Genomic DNA, 22,494 nt, shown 5'->3' on the forward strand with positions numbered 1-22,494 from the left:
AATGTTCAAACGGTCTCTGGCAGACAGCCCACACCAAAGGCCCAATGCACATTCTTTAACAAAGAGCTTGGCAATCTTTGACTCAATAGCACAGACTCAGGCCCACTTCACCTACTTGGTCTCTTTGAGGTTTTGTTTGTGCCCTTGAAATCAAAGTAGGAGAGAGGAAAAACAATCCCTTAACATGAAGGAATGTGTGTGTGTTTAGGATGGGAAAGAGGCCAAAGTCATAATTGGTTAAAGAAGATGGAGACTTTATATTCCTTGAAATACAACTGAGCTGGGGGCACTTGTGGCTAGGGTCCCACTGACTATCGTAAAAAAGCCTGGTGGCCACGGGACAAACCACATGTGGAGGAGGAAAAGGTCTTTGTTGAGAATGGGTCAGTTTTTCTGAGGAAGCCAACCTTGCTGAATGTTCGCCATGTTCTAGATCATTTTCCAGATAAGAGACTCATCGGTGGCCCACACGGCCAGTGTTTGCACTTGGGATCACAGACAGTGAGCTGTAAGGAGCCTCAGAGGTCATTTAACTTATTCCCATCATTTTACAGATGAGAACACTGAAGGCCAACAAAGTGATTTGCCCAAAGTCACATAAAGTAGTAAGCAATGAAGTGAGGATTTGTACCCAGTCCCCTGATTCCATATCCAGTGACCGTATAAATTTTTTTTTTTTTTTTTTGCCCTAACCAACCAATCAACTTTCTGCATCCCCCACCCTGGGTAACAAAACACCTTTCTATCCTATACGTTTGGCCGCTAAATCACAGAAATATTTTCCTAACACTACAAACATTTCCCCTCCCACTCCCATCCCCATTCTGTGAAATCTAGTTTGGTCGGCAGGAAATATGTTTATTAAACATTATACCTCCTAACAATGTCACGTTTTATGGAATTTTCATGTTGATCAGGGTTACTAATCTGAATTTTATTAGGAAATGGAAAAGAAATCCAATTCCCCCAACTTGGATAACTTCTTTAAACTAATCATGCTGACTAACCATAGTCCCTACTGCTCATTAAAAATAGCTGACCACTTGTGGTTCCCAACCTGAGTTGGAAAGTTTCCTTTCCTTTCCTAGCCGAGTCTTATAACCCAAGCAGCCCAGGAAGATGCCTTTTGAAACTGACTTCCAATACTTTTTGCATGTGGGCAAGGATTCCCCTAAATTAAAATGTCATCCTCATTTGGCTACAGGAAAGGTACAGCAGTCACTTTGGGGACCCAAATTATCCAAGCAAACAAGCATCTCAATTCTCTACTTTGCTTTGGGAAACTCAGACTTCTCTGGGACTGAGAGCATTCTTTTCAATTCCTGGATGAGGGGAAAACACAAAGAGCAAATTGTTCCCATGCTGTTTATTTCTCATCTTATTTCCTTACTTGAGGAAGGAATTACGAGAGTCCTAATGCATCATCATAAAAATGAAAGAAAAGGCAAGCGAAGGTTGTTGTATACAAGTTGACAATAAACATAAGAAGAGAGTGTCCAAAGCGTTTCTATCATGAGGTCTAGAAAGCCATGTTCCCCTAGAATCTGTGGGCTTGCTGAGCTTGAAAATGCCCTCACCGCTGATTCCTAGCTGTGTAGCTTTGGTATTGACTTTCAGCTCATGAGATAAGGGCACTTAATATGATCAACTCAGCCACGGCCACTGGCGTCCCCAGAGCACAAAGCTTGGGCTAGAGAATGGGAAGATTGTGGGAATTTTTTTTTTTATCACCACATCTTATTCTATTGCAGGGACATAGAAACAAGAGAGAAAATTGCTTCTGGATCCAAGACTGGTAAGATGAAGGATGCATTTGACTGATTGGTGGGACTAAGTAGATAAAGATAGAAGGTATGAGAAAATGGAGATAAGTAAATGAGAATAGGTGACACTTTCCCCTGCCCACTGATAGGCTGGGAACCAGGAATTACAGTTCTGATATCTCCCTTTCCTCACATTTTCACATCTCAGTGGCCATTCCTGAAGTGATTATTTACAGACAGGAAGACTCAGAGTAATGGGTTTGCCCTTCCTCCCCCCACCCCGTCACCCCCCAAGGAAAGAACAAAAATAATGGGTAGGAGTTGAAAAGTGACAAATTCAGTTTTGAGGTCAGGAACGATTTCCTACCATTTAAGCCACCTCAAAAAGCTATGAATTTTTCCTTTTAAAAGTCTTCTGGCAAAAGATGTAAAATTTCTTCTTGGGTCTTTCAGAGGGGATTCTTTTTTTGGGGGGGGCAGTTTAGATTAAGAGGATCATTAAAGTCCTTCCAACTCTAAAATTCTATGATTCTGTGAATGTAAAAAAAGAGGGTGTGAATAAATGACCCCTAATTCTTTCAGGAAATGATGAGAAAGATAATCTGTCTCGAATGATAAGACAGTTAAGATGTTTGAAATATCTCTTACCCCCATCTCTTCAGCAGTTTGAGTGCATCTATAAGTTTTATTCTCTCACCTTAACTTAGGAGGTTGATTGGTTATTTCAAGTATATTGACTGAAAATCTTCATCAAATTGGGCAAATTCTCTGGCTCTTCAAACACGAGATTCTCAGTTCCAGCTTTATCTATGCAGACAATTGCTCTGAGAATCTCATGCTTAAATTGAGAGGTTCTGGGATAGGGTCGATTCCTTTTTTATTGAATTCATCTGTAAAACAATGTGAACTATATTTCAAATCAAAAGTAGGCGTAAGACAGAAGAGATAAGTACCAAGAATGAAAGAAACAAACTAGGATGTAAAGGGGGAGAAGAAACCAGGGCCAATGTCTCAAGATGGAAAAGTCTTTGATCTTGAGTTAAAAGTGTGCCCCCTCCTGTGATACAGCCAGCCACTTATTCAGCCATAGCTAAACACTCTTTTGAACATAAAAAAAAAGTCTGTCTATGAGAAATCTAGGGAGAGGGCTCAAATCCAAGATTCCTTCAACCAATATCAAGAGATGATTGTGACTGCCACAGAAGCGCTACCTCAGCCTCTCACCCAAATCATGGCAGTGACTCTTGCTTCTTAAAGGATATGCAGGTGAAATGCATGTTCCAAAAGGTCTTACCAAGCTGGAAAAGTCATAGCTATGTAAACAGAGATGGCCCGGATCTGCTGTCTGAGGAACTGGCAAGCTCAATGGGGAGGGGCTCTTCACAGATTATCTCAAGGATGATGATTGTCTCTCAAAGAAGAGAGAAAATCTGTCTTTCTGCTTTCTCTCAGAGACCGTCTCCTAAGTTAGAGAGGTAAGGGACTGCCCACATCGTGGGAATTACAAATCTTTAAAACAGTCCATTAACCAATGTCCCAAACCATTCCTCTACTTAACGAGAGAAGAGAAATTAGAAATCATGAGAGCTAAATACTTACTTGTTAGTGGGCTGGCTTCATATAGGATGCTGATCTACTGGGGATTCCCTGGCTTTTCATAGGACATTTGTTTGATTTGTTTTTCCAGTAACAGTGAAATAATGGTCATGAGTTCTTTCCTACTTTCCCCTTAGTTACTCCGCTCCTCTTGTTATAAATGGCATCTTGGGGGAAGTGGTCTGCGATTGCTGAGTGTTGTTCACGGTCACAGACTAAAAACCAAGTCAGCTGAACTTCTATTAGTTAAAATAATTGAACCAAGGTGGATGTGGAACAACAAAGGGACTATGAAGATGACATCTTGCTTCTTTTGCCTTGTCCCTTAGGAGTAATTAATAGATGTTAATTTCTAGGTCTCTTTTCTTCTTCGGTGGACATGAAATGATCAGAACCTTTTTTTGGCAAGGGAAGTATACGAATACTTTGAAGGGGTGTTGGGGAGCAATGTTACCGAGAGAGTTTCTTTTGTTGGGGGAAATAGGAGACGACTTCTCAGCTGCTCTACAATCATTCAAATTCTCCCCTTTTCAAATTTCCTTTTTGTTCCCATCAATGAAATCAAAACTCCAAATACGTCATGTCTTTCTACCAGAAACCTGCCCCTTAATAAACTGGGGTTGCAGATTATTTCTTAATCAGTTTGCCAAGCAGTTTACAAACTTATTATACAAACATAACACAATTCTCCAGAGGCTCAGATAATTAACAAAGCGCTTAGATATGAAACATAGCATGCGGGAAACTGCCACGACCAACATCTGCATTGCTTTTTTTTTTTTTTAAATCAGTGACAATGACAAATGTTCTATTTATACCTGAAAAGCAAATTATTTTCATATATCCTGCATTGAGTGCCATATATATATATATATATTTCCTTTAAAGCCTTCCTTCCCCCAGACCCATTTAGGATGGGATCTGAAAATCTGCTGATCACTTCCTCTTAATAAAAAGAAAAATACTAAGAAAAGGCATGTACTATACTGGAAAATCATCACGTGCTCCCCACCAAGGCCAGTTACCAATGAGATACGAAGTGTAACACACTTAAATGTAGGTCTCACTAAATGTCAATTCTCTGTTGGATTATCTTAACTGCCATAATCAATGAAGGATGAGAAAGGAGTAGAAGCAACGTAGGTGCTTCTCTGTGTTGTATTTTTAAATAGAATCAAAGTAGGAAAATTAGCATTAAGGTAGACAACACAAGCCCAAATGACCTCTTTAAATAAATGTGCAGTCCTTGCCTTATGACCCCAACCTTCCAGTTGGAAATCTTCCTTCTCTATGGTTTCTCCTTTTATAGCCAATGGGATTAATTATTAACCCCAGTTCTCTTGGCTTGTTCAGGTAAGCCAGATCCCTCGACCACTGAAGGTTTCCTACACTAGACACGTTTTTTCTTGAAGGGTACCCTTCAATTTCCACCTTGAAACCAGAAAGAGACAAGGGAAGCAGTTCTCCCAACAGGATCTCGGTTAGTTGGCAAACCACTGGCCTCCACTTCTGTTCTCACTAATTTCCATAAAATTTCTACCTTTGACATGCTCCCTGTTTACAATTTACCTTGCCTTTTGATGAACAACCCAGAGAAAAAGAAATCACCTCAAACTCTGTCCCACCTGTTTGAATTCCCTTTTCACTCGAGCTCCCAGAATTCTAATTCACTCGTTTTAAGGCTATTGGGTTGTCTATCGATGACGGCAGTCCTCCCTCTGCCTTGGTCAAGAAAAGCAGATAACATAATCCAGGAAACAACAGCACCACACTCAGAACAGGGCCATGCAGACACCACACAATGGAACCACGGACACTTTAAAAAAAAAAATTCCCCAAGGAATAGATCAATATGAAGCAACTCAATGTCCCCAATGGAGATGGCACTTCTCATTGGACTTCACTGACACTGGCTAGCTTCTCAAATTGGCGAAAGTTACAATTGCAATTTTCAAAAAAATGACTATTGCTGGATAGAAAGCAACTTCTACTGAGGGTGTGAGCAGACTTCAGTAAATAAACCCTGTAGACTCCTTTAGATGGAATGAAGCATCAGATGCTTGTGTAGCTATGTTGTTTTTTTTATTTTCCAGCCACAGAGTCACTGTCTTGTGTATGTGCGTATATACACACACACAATATATATGTATATACTCCTTTGAAAAAAATGTCTCACTGATATATAACAAATTTTATATAGAAATCTAAAAAGGGAAAGAAAAAACCGATGGCCTGAAACCATCTTTGAATTCTACTTGACAATGCTGGCTGTTCATGCAATTTCCCACTGAGTCCTACGATATAGAAATTCCTCTGATATTACAAAATACAAAAATATTTTTTATCAGAACTCTCATTTACATTGCATTTACAATGGACATGTAAATAACTTAGTCTTGGGTACTGGCTGATCAACAAATCACTTACTGGAAAAAAAAAGTCCTGAAAAATGAGAGAGTAAGAGAAGCGAGGAGTAAATAATTCGCTAACCTGTGGTAACTGAACACAGATCGGAGGGAAAGGAACGCGACCCCTTAGACAAAGGGACAGTCCGAAGTGTTTCCAAAGTGAGATGTGCAAAAAATATATATATATATTCACCATGCCAAGAACCGTGACTATCTCTAGAAGCTGATCCCTAACCTCGCCTCCATCTGGGTCGCCAGGGCCTTGAGTGACAAACAAGGGAAAAGCGCTTTAAATTGGAAAACAGTGCAAGTGGATGGATTTACATTCTGGGCTCCCGCCTGCTGCAGGAGGCAGGGCGGGCATTAAGATATGATGCAGTTTTTGCTCTTTTGTCTTTTTCGGCTGTGCAACTGTCCTCTGCCCCCCAACGTGGAGGATTTGGGGACGCCGTAGGAGCTGTATTTGTGCAGCAGCTCTTCGCTGGTGACGTACCGAAGCCGGGCCGGTTGGGGGATGGGCTCCCCCAGGAAATAGCCCTCGTTGTCGGACTCGGAAGAGGAGGAGCAGGTGGAGCACCAGTCGTACTCGGCAAAGTAGGGTCCCCAGCGCTCCCCAAAGGCGTTCTGCAAAGCCAGGTCGGAGACAGTCCGCGGGCACTGGCCGTACAGTTCCCGGCGGGATCCCTGCTCCAGGCTCTCCCTGTAGCTCCTCTGATGCATGAACTGGTCGTAGTCCTCCCGGGCTCGCAGGGGGGGCCGTTCTTTCAACCTGCACACGGCCTCCCTCTCGCTGGCCAGGTGGAGGGCGTTGTCCGAACGAGACCTCCGGGAGCGGCGTGAGCGGTGGGGCCTAAAGCGGCGGGCATCGTCTCGGGGGCTGGCCCGCCGGCGCGTACGTTCGCTCATCGGCTGGATCCGGACCCCATCTTGGCCCGGCAGCTTACTGCCGGCTATGCCCCCGTCGAGGTCAAAGCTCTGGTGCATCCTTCCCCGGGACTGCAGGTCCCTGTATCTGATAGGCGTGGACAGCTGGTGGAGGTTGCTCTCCATGTCCTGGTACTGCTGGGCAGACAGGAGGCTGCGCACGGACTCGGCACTGCGAAACTGCATGGAGGAATTCAGGGTTCCCATGTTGCTCAGTTTCTCCGAGACATTCATCCCCGAGTCTTTGCTCAGATCCGGCATGGAAAATCGGGAGAGATGCTCCTGTCGCTTCGCGCCGCCTTCCGCCGAGAGGCCTAAGGGAAAAGAGAGGATTATATAAATTAATGGGTAGGGATGGGACCAAGGGGGGGAAATCCTCAAAGGACCCAAGATCTAAACCTGCAGGTGCTGGGAGGCCCTCCTCCTGCTTCATCCTCCTTTACACTTGCAGAAATGAAGCCTGGGGAAGTGAAGTGTGAATTACCTATATTGTGTGTGCTCATTTTACAAATGGGGAAACTGAGGAAAAAAGTGATCCAATAACTTGATGTGATATGTATAGATGTACATATGAAATGTAAGATTCACACCCAGGTGCCTCTCCCTCCAAGAGGAGCAGGATTTCCAGGACTCCGCCCCACCTCTCAGTACAATTTACATTTGTTGTTCACCGATCTCTCAGAGGTCCTCCACCCTAGGGGTCCTTCCCCTGGGAATGATGCCCTCCTTAAGTGGAGATTAGACCCTTTAGGAAGTCACATTTATTTTTTCAGACCATTTAATCATTTAGCAAATGACCAAGCTAAATGGTGCCCTAGTGTCCTGAAAGGGATGGACATACTCCCCAGGGGCAGCTTCTCCTCCTGTAAAGCTTTCTTTTACTAAGTGGCAGGTATCCTAATGGCACCCCACCCCCTCGTTGAGCCGGGGTTCCCCGCGGCTCCCAGCTGGACTGCTCCACCGTTCATTGCAGTGGCCACTTGGACTCTGGCCACTGGAAGAAAATTGATGGGCGTCCTTGTAACTGTCTATTCCCTTTCTAGGGAAAGCCATTTGTTAGTCTGGGACCAAGGGGAAGATTCAGAACAAGGTAGGCAGCATCAGGGCCCCTTTGAAGGCGTGATGAGTCGTTTCTGCCTTTTCCAATAAAGTGCAACATTCCGCTCCCTCTCATGGAGCCCCATTTTTGCACCCAGCTGCGCAAGCAACGTAAATTGTCCAAAGTCGCAATCTCAGCCAGAGTAAGGCTGGAAGCTAGTGGAAACCTCCTTATTTGATCAAAAAGAAAAAAAGGAAATAAGGAAATGAAATCCCCCAAATCAAATTCATGTTGGTAATTAACAGTAGATACGGCATAAAAAAGGGTAGTAGAAAACCTAGGTTCAAACTCTCATTCAGACATTTAGTAGCTTGGATTCCAGTTTCTTCAACTGTAAACGAGCAGCTGAATCTGGTGACCTTCACGGTCCCTTTCCGGGCCTGAATTTGACATTCTGTGACTCCCAGTTCAGCGCTCTTTCCGTGGCACCAAACCACATTCTGCGCTAACCACAACACCCAGATGACACCATTCCCTGCACTCACCCCAGTCCTTCTGTAAAATCCTAGGATTTTTATACATGACAAGTGGGGTGTTGTATATCATAGATAAGCATCCAGAGAGAAGGTGAAGTTGGAAGAAACAAATCCCCAAAGTTGATTTGCAACAGTCTAATCATTTCCAGAGCCTGCTCCGATGTGGAGGCTCCGATAGAAGGTTATAATGTATGATGATGAATGAGCGGCAGGAGACGGTGAACTTTTAAAGGAGAAAAAAAAATTTTAAATCTCCCAAATCACATTTACCAAGAAAAGTGATCCAGGCAGGCCCCAGTAATACAGATGGTATTCATTTCTCTTCAGAAGGCTTTTTACCTGAGCCCTCTAATAGAATTAAGACCTGCATGAATAACCCCTCCAAATATCATAAATTCCTAAACATGCTGTCTTCCTGACTAACCGTCTACGACCCCAAAGTGAAGCATGAACAGGGGAGCAGATCTGTGTTTCAACAGAGGGGTCAGTCTGGTGCTAAGGAAAGGCAGTGGTCCCTACTGTGTCGGTAGGAGATGATCTCCCCTCTCTGTTGGCCAGTGCATAGCAAGAGAGACCTTAGTGCAATCTTGATCATCCCCAAAAAAGGAAATCGGCTGTAGGAAGAGCAGCACTGATCTCCTGCATTGCTCCCTGAAACTCCAGAGTTTATCATTAATTATTCTCAACAGTAAACACAATGTATGTGGGGAGCAGGGGAAGGAGGTGGGGATGTGTTTGTGAGTTTGAATAACTCATGGCATTCCTATTCGTGAGCAACCTGAAAGATTGAGATTCTTCTCTTGCATAATTCGTACCCAAGTTGGGCAAGAAAAATTGAGGGGAGAATTTGGCCCCCCAGACTCCAAGAATGCTTATGTTTATAGAAAAACCTAAAGCTGTGGCTAGGATCTGTATTATCCCCAAGTTTCCTCCAACCAAAAAACTTGGGAGAAGAAAGCAACCTTCTTGATTCCTAGCAAGTTTGGATATTGAAAAATTATACCAATTATAAATTCAAACAAATTGAGTTTCCCAACTTAAAGAAATAAAAATAACCTGCCTCACACCTGTCAATCTTGTTATGTCTTCCTATTCATTATGGATCCTACCATCTGGGAATGCTCCAATTTGAAGAAAAATGAGGGTTCATAATTAGCCCCCAAATATGCAGCCTCACAAAACTGTTGGAGCCTCTTACTAATCAGAGAGACAAAAATACTGAAAATTAGCAACTCGCATGACTCGTAGATGGCAGGATGATGGGCTACATCAGCCACTGAGAACCATTCCATTGGCAGTGATAGGCCAAGTGAAACTGAGCTTATGTTGTTATTCAGATATCTCTTATTCTCAAACTTGATGCAAGGGATCAAACATATTTACTAATCCAATTTACCAGATAATTACCCGTGACTGCATTTTGGTTGGCCCATGCAGCTCCGCCCTCTGGATTATAGACTTAAAAAACAAACAAACAACTTTTTAATGATCTCTTGGAATCCTAGAACTAGAAGGTGTCACGGAATTCACTTAATCCAATCCTCTCGATTGACAGAGGAAGAGACTGGCTCAGGGTGGTGAAATGACTTGACCTAAAGTCATAAAGCTAATAAGCATCCAGAGTTGAGATTGGAATTTTGGTCCTCCCTCATATTTTCCCATGAATTTCCTCTTTTTTTTTTTTTGCTATATCTACTTTTGGCAAGAGCCACCCCATATAACTAAAAATTTTAAAAATGATATGGATCAAGTAAATTATGAACCACTGTATTCAGCATGGGAGAGTAGCTAAAAGGGCTGTCTTTGGAATAAAGAAGTAGGTTCAAACTTTGCCTTTGAATCATGCAAGTGATGTGACCATGGTTAGCATCCTAACCAACTCTTTAAGACTCTTGAATTGAGGTTTTTTAAATAATGTATTCTTGGATCCTATCAAGAATAGAGATCAACCTTCAGTAGTCTTGTTGATCTGTATCTGTGGCATAATGTATTTCTAAGCTAAGACTTTCTTACATGGATAAAGCAGCCCAATACTGAAATGGATTTTAAAATGTCACCAAAGTCAACTTCTCTTCTATGAATATTAGCATTGGTTCTTCCAAAAACAGGTAGACTAAAACCTGAGTTGAAAGGAAGATTCTATTCCCTAGCTAAAAATTAACAATGTTTTTGTTTGGCAAGAGTTTGGCAAGAAAAACCTGGACAACAACAAGGAATTGTAAAACTGATGGCCTTTTTTCTTTCATTCTTTCTTAGAATGGAAAATTGCTTGTCCACAGGACTCCTCTGCTTGTTTCTCTCAAGTAATGGAGAGCTTGTGCAAGAAACTGATTCAACAGGCCCAGAATTCAAGCCTCCTGTTTATCTTTACCACAAAAGTTAGTGTGATCACCAATAATAGCAATGTCCATTCTCTGTCTCAACTATCCATTTTTTATGTAATGGGGAGGTTCTTCTCTATTAGGAATAAAGTGAATTTCAAACCTTTGTTTTAGCCTATGGTTAAATTTGTCAAGGCAAAGGTTTTGGAAACAGCATTTCAGAGACACTGGTGCTACTTTGCACATAACATTTCTCCTCTGGAAACTGGACTTCAAGCCCTTTCAAGTCCACAAAAATCAGGAAAAAGAACAGAGGAAAACAAATTGGACATAACTGACTATCTCATTTTCACTGAAAACAATGAGGTGCACTTAATTTCTGGAGAAAGGAAGGGCAATCTTAATTTAGAGGCAGCCATTTTATATGCAATTACATTTCTTAGAGGTGGTGTGACAGTGCATTGCACTCAATGTCAAGCAATCCTGCTTCTTATACATATTGGCTTGTGAGAGAACAAATCCATTAATGTCTTGATGCCTTAAGCCTCGATATCTCTAAGACAATAAGTTGCAAGTGAGAGCTATCCTACAAAAATGAAAGGACTTTTCTCACCTGGAAGCTCCTTATACTAAAGAAATCACAAGTCCAATGCCCAATTTATCCCTTACATTTCTAATTTTTCCCTCCTTCCTACACTGACACCTAATAGGTGGTGCTTGTATTTGATAAACTATGAGTACAAATTTGGATTTTGGTCCATATTCACGGCTAATCCCCCTGACTCTCCACATATTTATACAGAATCACCAAATCTCAGAGTTGGAAGGGAAACCAGTGGGTCCAAATGGTAAAAGAGTAAGATCCCAATCTACTATATCACTTATAAGCATCCCAAGGCATCCAATCACAATACTAGACTAAAGTCCTTAGGAAATATGTTCCTTCAAGGAACCTGAATTGACTACTTCTAATTTTGCCCTTTTGACCCAAGAAGACCTCTTTTACAGTGTCAGTCATTAGATGTTGTTGTTGGGTCTTTTCTTCTCCAGGATAAATACCCCCCATTCCTTCAGTCAGTCTTCAGATGGCCTATTTCCAAAACTTATCCCTATCAAGGTGATCCTTTCCTGGAGATCAACACTGTTCCTAAAACACGGCATCCAAAGCCAAACCCAGGACTTTAGATGTGATCTGACAAGGACTAAGAGAATCTCCTTGTTTTGGAAATTATGTCTCCCTTTATGTCATCTAGCTAGTTGCTCTTTCTTTCTTCTTTTTCCCTCCCACAACAAACTACCGACTCGTATTGAGTTGGACTGTCGTCCCCTGGGACTCTCAGCTCTTTTTCGTGTTAATTGTTACCTGACCACGTCTGCCCCATCTAATACTTGTAAAATTGATTTTTGGAATCCCAGAGTACAGCTTTACAGTTAGCTATGTTAACATTCATCTTAATTATATCTAATTCATGGCACTGCATCATCTACCACTCAATCAATTAGCTAACCAGTTTAGCTTTCTGTCCTTTGCAAATTTGACAAACATGGATGCCTTCTTTGACTTTGTTCAAATTGTCAGTCCAACTATGAAACATGAAAGGGCTGGGGCATAAATTGGGTTAAAGCTATAATCAGGGCTCCTTTCAAGATGACATTGACCCATTGATGATGACTTATTGAATCTGACGATACTATCCATTTATATAGGCCCTATTTTTCCCATACGAAAAACTTAGAATTTCTGTTGAATGTTACATCTCTACAAAATTCCTCTGATATGTTTAAGCTGGTTACCCTGATGAAATCACATTGGCTTTTGATTATTACTGTTTTCCTTTCTAAACCAAAGCTCAGAAGTCATCCTTGCAATAATGCATTTTTGAATCAAATTCTCTGGCCCTGATTTGAAGTCTCCAACTTCTTCCAGAGCATTTGCCTTCTTGAGTTCTGAGGCATCTCTTTTATTCTCTGACAGTGTTAGGTCATTAAACTAGCTGATTTTTTTTTTAATTCTTCAGTATGCCAGGACGTAGTTAGCTCTGGCTCTTAACTAGAAAGTCTCTGGGTTCTTTCTTACTTTCTCCTCACTTATCTTCAACATTAAGGCCTTATTAATCATTTTTTTTTTTTAACTTTTCCACTTCCCCAAAACATTGTCCTTAGGAGAGAAAACAGAAGCAAGATAACAGTGGAATAGTTTAGGTTTCTCATCATCAATAATTCCATCCCTCCTGAACAACAAACACTCCTAGCCTTTCTTTACTCCCCTGTAACAAAGCTTTTTGTTTTTTAAAGAAGTCCTTATTTATAGCATTTTGTTAGTCACTTTCTATGTGCCAAACATTCTGAAAATGCTTTTCAGAATGCACTGGAGATACAAAGGAAAAACTTTCCCAATCCTCAAGGAGATTACAATCTCATGAAGGACAAAACCTGTCTTTATAAAAACGTAATATGCATTTGTATCGTCCATCCTGCCATCTTCCTATAATTCATGCTGATAATACACTTTACTTTTTGTTACCCTCATCCTACTTATTACTCCATTAAACTGTTTTGATGTGGCAGGGAGGAAATCAAATCGGGTGAGTCAGAGAAGAGAATCCTTAAAAGCACGTGACATGTCCTTTGTGTGCAACCTGACCAGCACTAGCCCCAGAGGATCAAAAGCTAATTACAAAGTACAGATGTTTTTAGCCAGGTGTCTGTCTCGGGGTCCCTTTCCTAAACGAGTCGATTGATCTCACCCTATTAGGAAGGCACATCAGTCCAACTGGTAACAGCTGGAGAGAGAGAAAACAAGCTGAAGGACAGAGGTTACATACCACGGCATGTTTCTTAGCAACAGGACTTGGGCTATTTCAAAGACCGTGCTTGCATGTGTGTACAAGGTGACTTTTCTGGGACGGTTATTGGTGGGTGGGATGCAGAAACCTGAGAAGGAGCATAAACCCTGCTAGTCACTGAGAGTCACAGAGTCTGAGAGTCACAGAGTCTGAGAGTCACAGAGTCTGAGAGTCACAGAGTCTGAGAGTCACTGCCGCTTCCTCCAGCCCATCCCCAAAAGGAATCAGCCTGGCAAATGTCATAGCCGCTTCCTCCAGCCCATCCCCAAATGGCTGCCCAGGCTCTGCTTGAAGACTTCCAGGGAAGGAGGGGGAACCACATCTTCCCAAACCATCCTTTTCTCTGTGGGCCAGCTCTGATTGTTAAGAAACTTTTTCTGCCATTAAGCTTAAAATCTGCCTCTTTTCATCTTCCACTCATTGCTTCCTGTTCCTCAAATACTTCTACATGACATCCCTTCAGATATTGGACGTGATTTCAAAGTCCCTTGGTCACTGCAGGATGGCACCCTTTTAGCAACTTGGCTGTAGAGTGTAGCCTAAGGCAGGACTGCCAAACTCAAATAGAAGCAGATCCTTGTTAGAAAACAAATGAACATTATATTGCACTGCATTTTTATTTTTTGGCTGAGACAATCGGAGTTAAGTGACTTGCCCAGGGTCACACAGCCAGGAAGTGTTAAGTGTCTGAGGTCAGATTTGAACTCAGGTCCTCCTGAAGTCAGGACTGGTGCTCCACCCATTGCACCACCCAGCTGCCCCTTGCATTTTTATTTTGTTAAAACATTTCCAAATTATGTTTGTCCGGAAGTTTTGTCGGCACAAGCCAGATACCTCCGACCTAAGGCACTGAAGGTACTAAGAGATCTGGCGAGCATCACACAGACCATACAGGTTGGAGGCGGAGCTTGAATCCAGGTCCATGGGGCTGCAAGGACAGCTCCCTCTCTATCACACTATGTAGCCTCTTCTAAGGAAAACTTTTCAAATGAAGAGAACCTTTTTTCAACACAGAGATCAGCTTACACACTGGGGATGCGTGCAGACAGATCTGCCCCCTGAATCTCAGTCCAATGCCGGTCAGGCAGACATTAGGTACTTAATAAGCGTTTACTGAATGAATGATCAACTATAACCAAGAGCCAGCTGATTGCATCTGCTCGATACACAAGGAGAACAAAGTACTGATATGCCATTGAGGCATCAGATGCTCAAGTGAAAGCAGAGTTGAGGTCTTAGGTAGCAACTGCCTGGGGGAGGGAGAGCATTTGGAACTCAAAATTTTAAAAAATGAATGTTAAAAAAGTTACATGTAATTGGGAAATATTCACACATATGTATGTATGTACATGTCCACAACATACACATACACAATACACACACCTATACATGCATACACAATATATATACATACTATAAATTCACACACACACAATACAACATGCATACCCACACACATGTACACATATATACACATACAATACAAATTGCACACACATACACATATGCATACATAATACACACATACTACACATGTGTCTATATATATGCACAACACACAGATATACCTACAGTGTACTTGAATGCAATACAACATACATGCACATATACACATATACATAGACCCATACACAATATATGTGTGTCTATATATGCAAAAATACATGCACATATTTATGTATATATACATATACTTGTATATACACCTATATATTTGTGCGTATATACATACATGCGTGTATATACACACATACATATATATTTGTACACACATATGTATTTGTACACACACACACACACACACATATATATTTGTACCCAGACGCCCATGTAAGCCCCAAGCTGCTGAGAGCTCAGGCCCGGGGGAGCCCCTTCCTTCTTTACTCTGCCCTCTCTGACTTGGCAAGCGTGTGCCCAAAGAGCAGCCAGCCGTAAGCCGGCCACACACCTGCCATCTGGTCCCGTTGCCCCAGAGAGACCAGACTTGGCGTAGTCTCTCTGTGTCTGACCTCTCCTGGGTGAAGACCGGGCACCAAACCCAGGAGGGTGAGCAGAGCTCTTCTGGCCTGGCCCATGCAAGCCTGTGGCTGCCTCTGCCACTGTGCACAAGGGCAGTTTCCCCAACCCCCAAATATAGTTTAAGGCCCAGAAGGGCCCTTTTCTGGAACTGCTCCTGCCCAGTTTGGGAACGATGGGATCACTCAGGGAATGTTCCTGTGGCCTGGAAGAGTCAGATGGAACATGTGACGGCGGCAGTCCTCCCAACTAACACACTATATGTTCATCCTGATAACGGGGAGCATAGCACCAGGATGGGGGCTAAGAGCGGACACACTCCTTTGTTAGCCTCTGGGTCCCGGGTTCTGCTCGTCATTAGGACGAGGGAAGAGCACAAAGTCAGTCAGTCCCCCCTGCCGCACGCCAGATCTGGCGGTGAGTGCTGGGGACACCGGGCGAGGGGGGTCTAGGCTGGTGCAATGTTTACAGTCTCACGGAGGAGAAAACGCGCAAACAATTACAGTCAAACCGGGACGGATGGGGAGGCTTCATGTGGGGCTTTCTGCTTGGACTGGCCAGCTCTTCTCTGTTTGTTCCCAGCCTTAGCACATAGTAGGCACTTTAAATGTTTGCTGACTGAAGAAAGCCAGGAGGTGGAGGAAAGGAGGGAGCACGTGAGGCGGCTGCTGAAAATGTCCAGATTGGGGGACGGAGCGTCTTGTGCCGGGACCAACGACAGGGCCATCATTCCTGGATGGCAAAGAACATGGCGGCAGGGGGACGGTGAGAAGGGTGAGGATCCCATTTACACTAACACACCTAACAGGTTCTCGTCACTTGCAGACCGCCAATAAGGGGGCACCTTTGCTGCACGAGTCAGCCCAGATCCCGCCCCTGGCACAGCTCCCACAGTGAGGGAGCTTTTCCTAAAGCTTTTCTCCGCCACTCCCCAGGCCAAACCCTGACTGAACAAGCCCTGTCCCCCATCCCAGAGCTTCAAATACTTGAGGACGGCCCCCGCTGCTCCAGGCTAATTATCCCCAGTTCTGTTGACCTCTCTATCCTGGGGATGAACGTCCAGGTTCCACGCCATCGTTTGCATTCACTGGCTTTGTCATTTGAAAGCTGCAACAGCCTCTCCAACCTTTGGGTTCCCATCCCCATTGGAGTCTGTTCTGAATTACAAACCATCCCCAAGGATGATGGATGATGGCGCTCTGTGATGAACAAAACGCTTGTCACGGCAGCTTTTTGAGTTCAGAAGTGGAAGTATTGATGATGATGATGATGATGGAGGAAAGTGAGGTCTTCGACAGCTATAGTGGCAAAGCTGGCGAAGGTCCCACCTGGAAGTGGGAGCCAGGCTTTCTGCCCTCAGGCCACTTTCTTCCCAAGGTAAAAAGCTGCCTCTGATGCTGGAGAGCAATCCCTTCCCTGTTTACCCATCAAACACAGTCACCAAGAGACTAGGAGCTTTCTAGATTTCCTCAAGGTTCCCCTGGAAGAGAAGGCACTAGCGGCTGAGGGGAAAAGCAGACTCTTCCCCTAGAAGAGGGTGCTTGTAAGTGAGTGGGTGTTCCCCAGGACACTCCCTGCCCCCCTCCCCATTACCACTCTCTGATTCTTGGGCAGTTCAGGCTCTGCTTGCACAATGCTCTTTTGAGGTTTCTTTTCCTGGAAGGGCCGCCCTCCTGAGTGGGTGGGGTAGGCAGTGGCTTGGACAGTATCAGTGGAGGAACGCGGGAAGGCCTCCCTGACCCCCAGATCACTCCATAGCCATCTGCCGCAGGGTCCGAGCAGGGTATCCTCTGGTTTGAAGTCTCTACGGCCCCTGATTTGTGTCCACAAGTATGCTGGCTGAGGGGACTAGTCCGGACTCAGCCTGGAGCTTCCACATCAGCATGGCTCAGGTGGTTAGAGCTTTGTCAGAGAGCGGAGGGGAAGGGGAGGGGAGCACGGAAAGGTGGGGAGAGCCCCAGGGCAGGTGAGTCTAACTGAGACGGGAGCAGTGCCCAGTGCTGAGAGGCAGGCTAGAGAAATGAGCCACAGTTAGGGGCAAGGATGGGGCCAGATGGGCCAAAGGGTGGGCCAGCATCAACACACCATTTGGCCTCCTCTCACAAGGCTCCCTTTCATTCACGGGAATTTCAACCAAAATGGCTTTTTTATAGTCGGTCATATGTGGTTGTCCATTTTCCCTCTCCGTCCCTTGGCCCCGGCTCTGAATGTAATCCTTCATCTGCATCTCTCAGACTTCCTATTTTCTTTCTAATTTCATCTCCGGGGCCGCCTCCCCCAGCCGAGAGGTCACCTCCAGGCGGCCTCCACTAGGCAGGGGCCCTGCTCCACAGCCCGATCCCAGGGCAATCGGGGAATGGCTAATGCAAGAAATTCAAAAACAGAATTCGACGTCGATGATGTTCACTTATCATTTTCTAAGCTAATGGGTGGCCTACGGGGATCCGTTCTTATTTAAGTTTGACACCACTGGGCTACAGGAGATCTTAACTCATCCCCTCAGCTTCCCTCACACAATCACCTTGTGCTCATTTTTTATATACATACAGACATACACCCATAAAAAATTATATATATACATATATGTGTGTGTGTGTAGTACATCTATATAATAGAAACTCCTATATACCTATACAATACTACATATAATATATTTTATATGTGTATATACATTTATGTGTATATGTGAAGTACACCTATATAATATAAACTATAGACAAATCTATAAGTAATATGTAGGTACCTATATAAAATACAGAACATATACTGGACATACACACTTGGATTCCAGTATATGTTCACCTATATATTCTATATATTTATATACCAGTATACCATAAACCTACCTACCTACATATATATATTCTTTATACATCTGTATATTTTCTGTACCTATTCCCCAATGTGCCATGTACCTACACACACACACACACACACACACACATTCTTTATACGTGTATATTCTACCTACATACCAATATACCATATACCTACATATATATGTGTGTGTATAGTACGTATGTATATAAACACACACACATATCCACATAATTCTTTATACCTGTGTTTATAAAGGATATACACCAACATACCATTCACTATATATATATTCTTTATGCCTATATATTCTATCCATATTCTTTATACCTATGTAAATTCTCTATACCTATACACCGATATACCATATACGATACACAAACTCACACAGCCCCATACTTTATACCTACGATATTCCCATACACTGTACATCTGTTGTTGATTCTTCACTTTGAAGACCACCAGTGACATCTCTGGTGCATGAATTGGCCCCGGGCGAGGCAGAATTGCCCAAGAGCATCCGCCCCAGTCTCCTTCCCAGAGCTACCTGAGCCCAGTGTCAAGGACAAAAGTCAGGATAACGGATGCTGGCCCGGGGGTGGCAGATGATGGTGACACCTTCAGGGTCTCATCTAAGCTCTCTGAGCACCTGCTCCGGCTGCCTCACGGCCACGGGGCCGCATTGTTCTCCTCCGCCCTTTCTGTGGGGGAAGCCTTCATGTACTGGGGATGGCAACATCCCAGACTCACGGGTTTGAGGCCCGTCAGTGACCCTCAGCCTGGTTCATTTAGCCTGTCTGCCAGGGAGCGGCTGCTGTGCACGTATGGCTTCGTGGAGCCACAGGTGGAGTATAAGGGCTGCTCATCCATCCCTGGGGTCTACTTTACCATATATATTGTACCTATTTATACACACATATACACATACATCTGTCTCGATCTCTACCTCTGTTACCTCCCCCAACAGAAAGTAAGCTATTTGAAGGCAGGGACTAGTTTCCGCTTTTGTGCCCCAGTAACAGCAGAGCTTGGCAGATCAGGGGTTTTGTTTGATGTTTAGCCGATTGTACATCTCATGATTTTGCCAGGTGCAGCCCTGGCCTCCTCCTGCTGGGGTTTGGGGAGGTCCTCACCCTGGACCTTTTTCCCCGGACCCCAGGAAGCCAGAGGTCATCACCGAGCCATGTCTCTGGAGGAAGAGAAGATAAAGGCAGCCCGCATGGGAAGAGCAAGCATCGGCAGATGCCACATGAATGCATTTACAGGGCGATTTTCCCTGCTACAGAATGACCTTGGAGATTACGAGGCTGAGAAGGGAACAGTTACATAATTGCAATGAATGAAAGTCGATTAATGAGAGGGAGTCTTGCTGCCATCAGACCTGATGCTTTCTAGGAACTCACTGGTTTTCTTCAGGGCTATCTGACTTGGGCTGGGAATTGGTGGTCCCCTTCTACGGGTTCGCTCACAGAACACCCAAAGTGCATTCTATGGAGCAACACTGGGGTCTCTATGTCTGCACAAGCTGGACAGGGAGAAAAAACAAATTTCCTCGCTGGAAGCCAGTCCAAGGTTACATGATAGGATGCCCAGCTGAGGGCAGAGGGGCAGAGGGGTACATCTGAGGAAGGAGGCAATCTTTTCTGACTCTTGAGGAGGACTTTGGAGAACCAGGAGAGAGCATTACAGAATGAAAAGCATGGACACTGTAATCAGACAAACTGATTAAAATTCTGGCTCTTTTTACCTGTGTGATCTCAACTAAGCCACTTCCTTTCTGTGAGCCTCAAGTTTCCTCAACTATAAAATTAATAGGTTGGATTAGATGACTTTCAAGGTCCTTTCTAGCTTCAAATCGATTTTTTCCCAGAATCTATCTGCCTTTCTAGATTTTTCTAGATTTAAATCTAAATAATTTTATATCATTACCTCCCTGTGTCATGGTTCTCTTCAAGAATGAACAATATTGGAATCAGCATCTTTGCAATTCTCAATCTTAAGAGAAATGTTTGGGGCACTGACCTGTCCAGGGTCACACATCTACTAAGACTTGAGTCACAATTGGAACACATCTTTCCAACTCTAAATCGCTTCAGAAAGGTTTCAGAACCGAAAGCCTCTTCCCCTACATTTCACCCCAAAATTTAAAAAAAAATTTTATTATATAGCGCATCACTCTGTTGGTGATTCGAGGTGTTGAAAGGGAAAACAAAACCCTCCCCACAGCTTGTTCTGAGGTAGAAGAGGTGCAAAGTTATTCACAGCTGTTTTGCAACTGAAAATATCTGGAGCCCATTAGGGGAGCATGACAAATCAGGGTAAGCATTTGCAGAACTTGTAGGTGCTAGGTTCTGGCGCTGGCTTCCAACCCATCTCTATTCCGCCCACACCCTACCTCCATTCCCAAGCCCCCCAAAGTCCGTTGGGGATCCAGCTGCTGAGAGCTAGACTTAAGCTTCTCTGATCAAGGCTAAAAGGATGTCGCCTAAAGACACATCCTGTAGTCAGTGGTCAGCCTCTGAATTCCTCCCAACTGCCCATGGAGCGATGGACTCCTTACTGTTTTCCATTAAAACTTTCTTACGGTGTCTGATCAAATTTTGCCAAATCCTCTTCTGGCACTCACCCAACTCCCCACCTACAGTCAGTGAATCTTGACTCTTAGCATCCATCTTCCCTCCTCTCCAAAGGTTTCTTCTCTCTGCCAATAACCCAAAGCCCCTTCCCTGTCCCATTACCCTCATTTTGTTCTTCCTTGCAGAACTCGCAGGCCACCCGATGGGTCACGGTCCTTTGTCCCCCTCCTTGGGAAATGCTAAACAAAAATGTCATGTCCGTTTCTATCTTTTGGAAATTTGACACTAAGCCTCTACCAAATCCATAGCTCAGGCTGGGGCTCCAACAAGAGCAGGGTTATTTAATCTTTTTTTTTTTTTTTTTTTTTTTTTTTTTAATGTCAAGGACTCCCTTTGACAAGTCTGGTGAAACCTATGGAACATTTTTCCTTATAATGTTTTTAAATATATACAATAAAAAGCATGGGATTACAAAGAAAATTAATTATGTTAAAATATAATTGTTAAAGTCTTAAAAAGCAAACAAAACTTCACAGACCCCACGTTTAGAACTCTTGCTCTGAAAAATACAAATACGTTCCTCAAGGGTGGGAATTCTTTAATTTTGCATTATTAGCGTTTAGGATAGTGTCTGTCACGTAGTAGGTGCTTAAGAAGCAGTTGGCAGATTGGGAAAGGTGAATAAAATATGATCCAAGGATCCAAATGATGTTCGCTTAAAGGTAAACCTTTAATGAGATATAGTTTCAGATTCTACCTAAGCAATCAGCTCAGACCAGGGCCCTATGAGAGTGCAATGGTAACCCCAACAATGGCATGTATTTTTCATTCTACAAATGAGCTGTAATGGGCAGCTAAGTGGAGTGGTGGATAGAGCACCAGGCCTGAAGTCAGGAAGACCTGAGTTCAAATGTGGTCTCAGACATTTAACACTTCCTTGCTGTGTGACCCTGGGCAAGTCACTTAACCTCCAATTGCCTCAGCAAAAACAAACCAATTAATTAATTAATTTTAGAATAGGCTATAAATATGTTAAATAACCTGGCTGAGGTCACATGAGATTGTGAGACCGAAGAGGTCCAACCCTGCTCATTTTACCAATGAGGTAGCAACCTACTCAAGATCATACAGTAAATAATGGAAGAAACTTCTTTACAAAATCCCAAGGAAGGGCTCATGGAGTCTGGGCTTACAAAGTCTCCATCTCGGGGATCCCATCCCCTCATCAAACATTCTGGGGGGAAGTAGGATCATGGATTGTTGTGTCCTTTCCTCTTTCCACTGCAGAAAGGCGGAGAAACAGAGTGAGAGCAATGAATGAGGCATTCTGGACCAGCTGGTGATGCTGGGGCTCTACTAATGTGGCATTGGTGGCAGCGGAGGGTGCTGGCCCTGATCCACCTCCTCTCAGCTGAGACCCTGCCAGCTGCCAGGGCAGCAGATGGGCCAGGCAGCTGTGGTGAGGGGAACAGAACAGAGAGGGTATGGTTACAAGCGGGTGAAGGATGATATACTGAGGCTCTTGTGACAGTTGGCGTAACCTTCCAAATTTGGCTTCATCCGGGGAAAGATAGAGTTCTCTCTGAAGTGTTTTCCTAGCAGACAATGGCTTATTGTTTGGGATTTCTCTTAACTGCTACTATCTGGATCAA

At 43.7% G+C, this 22,494-nt stretch overlaps 1 protein-coding gene across 2 annotated transcripts in view; it reads right to left on the reverse strand.

Annotated features, from left to right (window-relative positions):
• Positions 1-325: 325 nt before the first annotated feature.
• Positions 326-22,494, reverse strand: part of PRICKLE2 (prickle planar cell polarity protein 2) — a 175,935-nt gene continuing 153,766 nt past the window's right edge. For both annotated transcript variants that reach the window (XM_023498094.2, XM_023498093.2), the window contains exon 8: positions 326-7,005. In XM_023498094.2, the coding sequence (XP_023353862.1) occupies positions 6,131-7,005 (875 nt within the window). In that variant the 3' untranslated portion in view covers positions 326-6,130. The remainder of the gene's footprint in view (positions 7,006-22,494) is intronic.

The sequence above is a fragment of the Sarcophilus harrisii genome, chromosome 1 (assembly GCF_902635505.1).
Source record: "Sarcophilus harrisii chromosome 1, mSarHar1.11, whole genome shotgun sequence".
Classification (NCBI taxonomy): domain Eukaryota; kingdom Metazoa; phylum Chordata; class Mammalia; order Dasyuromorphia; family Dasyuridae; genus Sarcophilus; species Sarcophilus harrisii.